This window comes from Odontesthes bonariensis, chromosome 10, assembly GCF_027942865.1.
Source record: "Odontesthes bonariensis isolate fOdoBon6 chromosome 10, fOdoBon6.hap1, whole genome shotgun sequence".
In the NCBI taxonomy this organism is placed as follows: domain Eukaryota; kingdom Metazoa; phylum Chordata; class Actinopteri; order Atheriniformes; family Atherinopsidae; genus Odontesthes; species Odontesthes bonariensis.
The window spans coordinates 18,631,546-18,640,173 of record NC_134515.1 but is presented as its reverse complement, the minus strand read 5'-3'; the positions used below and the strand labels follow the sequence as shown (position 1 = coordinate 18,640,173).

The 8,628-nt window shown below is 40.8% G+C and overlaps 1 protein-coding gene across 9 annotated transcripts in view; it reads right to left on the bottom strand.

Annotated features, from left to right (window-relative positions):
• Window positions 1-2,229: 2,229 nt before the first annotated feature.
• scn8aa (sodium channel, voltage gated, type VIII, alpha subunit a) overlaps window positions 2,230-8,628 on the bottom strand; it is a 46,701-nt gene continuing 40,302 nt past the window's right edge. For all 9 annotated transcript variants that reach the window (XM_075476664.1, XM_075476666.1, XM_075476669.1 and 6 more), the window contains 4 exons: window positions 8,216-8,353; window positions 8,020-8,124; window positions 7,623-7,893; window positions 2,230-7,510 (listed from right to left, as the gene is read on the bottom strand). In XM_075476664.1, coding sequence (XP_075332779.1) covers window positions 6,351-7,510; window positions 7,623-7,893; window positions 8,020-8,124; window positions 8,216-8,353 — 1,674 coding nt within the window. In that variant the 3' untranslated portion in view covers window positions 2,230-6,350. The remainder of the gene's footprint in view (window positions 7,511-7,622; window positions 7,894-8,019; window positions 8,125-8,215; window positions 8,354-8,628) is intronic.

Sequence of the window (8,628 nt, the reverse complement as noted above, 5' to 3'; positions counted from 1 at the left end):
ACGTGGGTGCTGTTGTTCGTCAAATCAGACAGGTCATGTCTTGGCTGATTGGGGAAATATTAAGGAAGAAAAGCGGTGTATGAGTATACAGGCATTTGTTCTGTTTCCTTTTGCGGTGTAGACTACTTTGTCCACACAAATTTTCATTGTTGCACAAGATGGTTATACAATAAGTGATGGTGATATATAGTGAGGGGGGAAAAATAAACTGTAGGCTGTGGCTGGTGGTGGTTGTGTAGGTTTTAATCTTTAAACATAGTATACATAAATTTCTCATTTTGAAACAAGTCCCACTGTGACTTCAGTGAAATGGGAGTTTTGTAAGGGTGCAGTTGTGGTTTTGGTACTGCGTGTGACCGTGGTGTAGAGGCACTTCTTTGGGCTCCGTCTTCCCTACTCCAGTTTGACTCTCTTGGGAGAGACGAAACCGTGAGAGGAGGGGTGAAGGAGAGAGGGAACACCAGTAGAGCCCACACACAACCCTCTTATCTTAGTCAAGGACTGATATGGCATCAGATGGTAGGAAACCCCCCTTTACCGCTGGCTATTCGCACTTACTGTCTGTCTGGCAGTCATTTACCAACAGGACTGCAGCTAAATGGGACAGAGGAGGGGAGTGATAATAGCATCGAAATAACAATAACAACAAGCATTTGTAATTCATAGTTGTCAATAGTGACTGAAGGAATGGGATTAGGTATGGATTTTTTGGGTGACCATCACATGTTGGCTATTAAAAGCCTAAAACCTCATCTTCAAATCTAATCGTGTCAGAGGACAATGGTGTGACACTTCTCATCGTTATATTTAGCCACTTTCAGGTTTACCCACCGAGAAACCACATGCTCTGTGGCAGCTCACATCAGAGGGAGGGGTAAGGTGTGAGGAAAGCTAGGAGAGGAGAAGGAAAAGGAGAGGAGTGTGTAGGTGTGGCTCTCTGCGAATTAGGTCGAATTCCCCCGCACGCTGAACTTTTTTTTTTTTTTTTCCTATGGCGGCTTTCGCTTCGACTCAGTCTTGTTCTCGTCCAATAAAGCCCCACCCAGAGAGAGTTGGAGCACAGGATGTTCTTCCTTCTGGTTCCACCTCCAGCACCAAGGACAGCTCCTCCGCATGGCGCGCAGCAGCGCCTGTCATTCGGACATTTATTTGACGAGCCCTTTTCCAGTACATTATTTTGGTGCGAATGGTGAGCCATGGAGACATGGAGCCATGGGCACAAATTCACCGAAGCGCTTGGCCAAACTGGGAGTGTGCTGCTGACTCAGCCTCGACTGCTGCATTAATTTATCTGCACTGCAGTGCTCAACCACCTCCCATTCCCATCTATTTTTCTTGCCTCCCCCTCCCAGTCTGAGCTCCCCTTTCCTCCCCTCTCTACCTCGCTGCAGTCTCACAAAGCCATCCTGGCACATGGCAGCGGAACGTTAATGAGAGAGAATCGATAATCCATAAAGAGCTGGTTCCCATTGATAATGTATATCAGTTTCAAATACAACTTAATATCCAGAGAGGCGGGTGGAGAAGGGGGATGCTAAGAGATGAAAAGTCCACGTGACTTGAGGGAGAGACAGGACCTAGGGAGATTTTTATTTTTTTTCATGTGAAAAAAGAAAGAAATGTTGGCCAGGAAGATACTGGACGTGCAATGAGAATGTGGCATGCAGCCAGTATCTGAAGACAGCATGTATCATTACATAGAATTCAACCTACTTACAGAAGTATGTTTAGCTCTCCCCCTCCTTTTGGAAGCTAGTGTTAAAAACAGACCATATTTCCCAACATGGCCAACAAAGCCTTGTACATACTATAATTTACAGCCGAACTGTGATATCATATATTACTCCAGGCTACTGACTCTAAAGAGGTTAACAAACAGGAGCGTCAAAGTATGGACTAAATAACAATGGGTCTGCACTCCATCTTCTGCCTGTAAGGAAGATGTTAACACAAAGCACTTAACAAATTCAATAAGTCCATTACATCTGAAAGGCTGCCTTTCACAACTATGTTACCACTCTGCTCCATTTCACATGATCTTTTTGTAAGATTCTTGTATCCAGCATCACAGAGGTAAGCTAATGCACACAAAATGGTAACCACTACTTTAAGTGGACACAGTGATGCTGAAACAGGCCTGGAGGAAATTAGAAAAGGAAATAAGAGCTTCTTTCAATCTCTTTAAGAAAGCAATGAATATCTTATTCAAAAACATAAACAACACACCAGTTGTAACTGGAAGGCTGCTTTATTGGTAATAAAAAGGTTCGTGCTCAAATGAAGACAATCTTTCATATATTCTAAACCAAGAGTCCAAGTGGTTGTGCAACACACCATCATATTGTACTGTATATGCTCTTTTATCACGGTGTCAAATGATAACAACAGTTTGAAAAGCACTTTTTTAATTTTTCAGCAAAAAAGAAAAAGAAAAAAAAAAAACGCCCATAATAAACCATGCTAAAAAATAATGCGTTTTCTAATCAAATATTGATACAAAAATAAATTTCAGATGGAAACAGAAATATAGAGGAAATCAAACCAAAATACAGAAGGCAAGCTGCTTTTTCACAAGCCAAGTGGGTGACACACATAGCACTAAGAACAGGACATTTTTGAGTTAGCTGTTTTTCTGTTAACATCACACACTGTTGAATATTAAGATGAAGTGGGGTGTCTGGATGATCCTCCGGCAGTATTTCTGACTCGACATCCCTGATTAATGTTGTACTCGACCCCAAATCCCCACCCTCCACAGTTTGGAAACAAGTTTGTTTTCTTTCCTTTTTTTTTAATTGTTCTTTTTCTTCAGTATGGAATTGACATCCAAATTCGCAGAAAAAGCAGAAAAAAGGCACATGCCATTGAGTGGAACACTAGAAACCATTCAACAAAAGAAGTGTGAGGATGACAACATGACTGTATATGTGTTGAGCTGTAATGGCACTGGTGTGTGGGTATGGGAAAAAAAGTTCCTGGGGTAAGTATCATCTCAGGGCGTATGAAGTAGTCAGTCACTCCAGTGGGCGTCCTTCGTGAAGAGATCACCGGCAAAGTTGGTGGGCAGTGAGGAGCGTCACCTTGGTGTGTTTGTAATTGTGACTGTGGGTGTGTCCTGTATACTCTGAATGTGAGAGTTATGACAGTTAGGTGAGAAATGTGCTGGTAACATTATCCTTTTTGTCATGATCAGGCTACATCCAGTAACATTGCACATGGGCTATTCCCCAACATAGAAGAGTGCTGGAAACAACCAGTTTTTAGACATCCACTGAACGTGTTGCACACAAATCAAATGTGACAAACAGTGTTCTTCTGTTTTATGTATATACATATAGACATATATGTATACATGTATATATCTTTTGTATAATATAATATCTATTTTTCATTCAATTTCCGTCAACAAAGTGAAAAGTGTCTCAAAAAATCCAAAAGGTAACAAATGTGACAAAGGGCATAGCTGGAAGCCATTCTATATTATTGTTATTATTCCTTTTTTGATTATTAGTAGTAACATTTTTAAAATTCAATATTTACAAAAAACACAACAAAGCATGCTGATAAAATGAAACAATATAATACAATATTTATAGTTTCTCTCAAAAAGTTCATCCTTTATCAGCAATTGTGCCATTTACATCATAGCCTGCACTGTACATATATATGTTTTTGTGTTTTCTTTTTTCTCTTTTTTCCTTTTTTTCTTTTTTTTTTCCAAGTGCGAATGTATCATTCTAAAACATTACATCCAAGATGAAACATGGGTTTATTGGATGACATTACAAACTCCTCCTGTGGTTCTCATTGGGAATGTATTTGGTTTCAGTGTGCAGCAGCCAAACTGATTTAGAGACCTCATATTGTAAACAGACCTCCATTTATTGTTTTACAGGGGGTTCTGGTACAGGCAGTGTTAAACACACCAAATGGCATTAGTGGTGTGATGATGGATGCTAGATTTATGTCCAGTCATCCACTGAAAAGTAGGACCATCACTCCTATGTAGAAAAGAAATGGCAGAACATCTATAGAGGCAGTTGTGTCTCATTTACCGAATGACATAGCCTCGGTTAATTTTTTTTTCCAATGGAAAAACACCAACAAAGCATATTATACAACATAGCTGCTTTATGTGAGGTCTGCTGATGGTTTTTCTGGCAAGTGTTAGCTTTTCTATCTTCATCTCTGGCAAGTTACTTTTGAAGCAGGTGATAGAATTTGAAAGTCCGCAAGTATGTGAAAAGATGTTGCGACCCTAGGTCCAAGACCACACAGTGATTAAGAGGTCCCACAAAAGCACAATGATACACTGACAAACATGGGACTTTCAGCAGTCTGACTTGGACCAAAGCACTATTCTCGTCTTTAACTCTTGCTGTTCTTTTTCTCATGGCAGTCAGTCAAAAACCTTGCAGGGAGGGCTTCTATCTATGTATTGGTCCATGTTTAAATTGTGTTATTTATCACCCATCCACCTCCCTGAAAACCAAACAGAATCCATTTATTTCTACAGTCCAAACCACAAGCCCTTCATAGCAATCCACTTTCCATACATGCTAGGCACGACAAGGCATGTCCTTGTGATAATTCTCTGCTAACTCTGCTGTATCAGGTGGTCAGTGTCACTCTCACTGATCAAACCCTTTTCTGAGAATGATTGCATCACTCTTTTTTTTTCTAAAGCTGGCAACTCAAATTGTCTGAAAAAGCACTGTCCAAAACCTCCATCCAAGGGAAAACCGTATGTGGACCTGACATAGTACAAATGAGTAACCTAAATTAAATGAATCAGTAAAAGTACTCTCGAATGTCTTTACCTAAACACAGTTCTTCCACTAGCCCTAAACAAAACCCCAAACAGAAAAATAAACTAAACCAGACATTTAAACTACATTTCCATTACCTTTCCAGGAACTACTGCAGTGGAGTTGATACCTATTGACACTTAAGCACACTGGAGTCATACTGGTGCCAGATATGGATTCCTTGGCGTGAAACATCACCTGCTCTCATTGCTGTAACAGGGACCAGAGGTAAGTAACAAAAGTGACTGTTGGATGGCTGTAAGTAAACGAAAAGATCCAAGCCCCTGATTTGTTCAGGAAAACTGGCATGGCCCTCCAAATCTGTGCAACCTCAACATGAGGAAATTTTGCTTCCTAATACTTCAAACACTCCACACTTTTTCTATGCTATTAACATTCAGAGCAGCAAAAAAACCATTCTATTGCATGTTGTTGGCTTATCCGACTGAGACTGTGCCGCTGAGTGCTTACATTCACCTGATATTGACATATCTGCATGTTGAAAAGCAAAACTAGGGTGGGCTCACACAACATCATTCCCCCAATATCCCATATATCATAATTCAAAATCTCTCCAGTTATAGTTCTTGTAATTTCCCCAGTGGACAGCCTCAAAATTACAGCCAAGCCACTGAAGTGGTCTGAGAATTAGTGTCTTGTGGACTATGATTACTCATGCATGATTCCTGATCAAAACATGCCTTCATGCAAGTCATTTCTATGCATTTTACGAGCACAATACTTTTTTTTTTGGAACTGTATGAGCAAGTTTCCTTCAGCCCAAGTCAAAACATTGACTAGTGACCCCTACTCACTCAGAATGAAAGCCCATGTAAAAAAATGTATTTTTCAATGTCAGTATAACAAAGAGAGGATGAAAAGACCAGTGACATGGGCTAAATGGGTTTTTTTTTCTTTTGTTTTTTTTTGCTGCTCAAATAATGTAAAGATGCAAGTATACTCTGCACAAACAAACAAAAAAACCTCTGACTACAATACTGTGTCCCCCCTCCCTTGTTAGTGTGTTCCTCATAGCTAAACTTGCTTAGTAGATTATTGTTCTCTTCTTGATAAAGATGGTAAACTTGGTGGTACAGACCCTCCATTAGACTGCTGATACAGTTCTTTTGAGATCTGTGTGATCCAGTCCCGCAGCAGCTTTGCGGGATTCCACACTTGGTGGTGGCAGGTAATTCGCAATCCTCCAATCATTTAGCAGTGATTTACTGTGGCAGTTGGTCCCAAAAGAAGTGTGTGCCACTGGCCAGCACACTGTGAGTCAGTTTTTTATTTACTCCTCATTTCTATGAACTTAGTCGCTATGCAGCAAAGGTTCCGCAGTAAACTGATTGTGTTTGGTTCAGCTGTCTTTGACAACATAGGAAACCACATTTCCTCAGAAGTATTTGAGTATGTAAACATTTTTTTTGTGGGTTTTTTTTTTTTTTTTTTTTCCTTCTTACTTGATTTTTCTACATTTGTTGGTGTTTGGGCTCAGAGTCTCATCTCACTGTGTTTTATTGGATTTTGAGTCACCATATCCTAACACTTGGATTCCCACTCATCTTTTTGGTTTTTGTCCTTCTCTTTCCTGGCCCAATCCTCTTTACTTTTGTCCTGCTTCTCCTTTTCAGGTTTGGTCACGCTGTCATAAGATGGGAGCGAGGCTGTGGACGGTGTGCTCTCCTTCTTCTCTTGGTTGGTACCACCATTTTCAAGCTTATTGTTAACAAAAGCGTAGCGCTTGAAGATGATGCCACGCCTGATGAGGTGAGTGCGGTAGGCATTCTGGATAATTCTGGCAGAGACATCCTCCTGTTTGCGGCGGAGGGTGGTGGTGATTGGTTCATATGACACCTTGGAGGGGTTTGCTGCAACGAAACGCTCCTCCATCTGCTGCCTCAGCATGTCCAACTCACCACTGTCACCCAGCACACGCTTTGTGAAGGCAAACAAGATGTCCAGGCAGTGAATGCGATCACCACTTACCATTGGCATGTCCATAGCAATTAGTTCTATAGTGTTAGGCTTTGGCACACGAAGTGGGTGCTCCAAAGTATCAGCAAAGTCAGACAACTTGGCAAAAGTAATGAACTGAGAGGCAGTGGGATCAAACTTCTCCCAGATCTCGTAAAAGGTCTCAAAGTCATCCTCACTGAGTGGATCAGCACTTTCCTCTGTGGCCACACTGAAGTTCTCCAGAATAATGGCAATGTACATGTTAACTACAATGAGGAAAGAAATTATGATATACATGACAAAAAAGAAGATTCCTACAGAGGGATTACCACAGTTGCCCTTCACAGATGTACCAGGGTTCTCGTAATTGGGATTGCAGTCTGGTGGGTAGTTGAGGATTGGCAGCAGCAAGCCGTCCCAGCCAGCTGATGTGGTGATCATGAACAGGATGATCATGCTGTTCCCAAAGGTTTCAAAGTTGTACAAGTCATCAATACCCGCTCCATGTTTTACGTAGCCAAAGTTAGACATGCCGAAGATAGAGAAGATGAACATGACCAAGAAGAGCAGTAGGCCAATATTGAAAAGAGCTGGCAGTGACATCATCAGTGCAAAGAGTAAAGTCCGAATTCCCTTGGCTCCTTTGATCAGACGAAGGATACGTCCAATACGGGCCAACCTGATCACCCTAAACAAGGTTGGTGATACAAAGTACTTCTCAATGAGGTCAGCAAGGAACATGCCTGGGGGGAGGGAGGGGAGAGTAAAGGTGTTTATTCAGAATGAAATCACATTTCTAAAGGCATTCTCAAATCATCCACTCATTGCTCCATGTCCGCCACTTCCATCACTCACCAACAATGGACAGGATGACGACCACCACATCGAATATATTCCACCCATTGTTAAAGTAATAGTGGCGCAGAGCAAAGAGCTTCAGCAAAAACTCTGTGGTGAAGACTACAATGAAGATAAAGTTGACCCAGTAGAGGACATTTTCTGTTTCATCCGACTGGTCTTCTGTTTCCACCATCATGGTTACCATGTTGAGGCAGATTAGTATCATGATGGAGATGTCAAAGACTTGCTGTGTCACAAAATCAAACACCATGCCCTGGATCTTGTTCTGCAAAGTGAGAAGACACACAGTGGGATGGGGTTAAGTTTTACTAAAGTTCCAACAAACAGCTTAATATGCTGAATGTTATAGCTAACATCTGGCTAAAAGCAGTAACCATAAGATAAATTATACCTGTGGTCGAGGAATAGGTTTCTGTGGCTTTTTGGACCCCAGTTTTTTCATGGCATTGTAGTATTTCTTCTGTTCTTCTGTCATAAAGATATCCTGACCTCCAAAGTAAAGGGATAAAGAAAAATTGGTTACAATCCAATTCATGTTTTAGAATTATTTGACCAAAATAGGAATTAGGAGATGGAACAATTCTTATCTTTTTCTTCTGCTGATTGAAATTGTCAATGATCACACCAATGAAGAGGTTGAGGGTGAAGAAGGACCCAAATATGATGAAGACAACAAAGTAGATGTACATGTAGATGTTGACTTCATAGTCAGGCTGGTCTTCCACCTTAAATGGAAGAACAATGTTTAAAGTTAAGATTCTATTTAGTTATTTCAATTTGAAGGAAAAGCTCAACATTGTAGGAGATATATGCTTTTTTACTGACTTGCCAACTGGCTAACTTAGCTTAGCATAAACTAGCATAAACTATGGTGAAACCGGGTTGGAGAAAAAGTTAGTCTAGCTCTGTCCGAAAGGTACCAGTGTATTACTTAACACTAATTCTATGCAAAAGAAAAGTGAAATATATCCATCTTCCATGGACTTTTCCAGAAAAATAT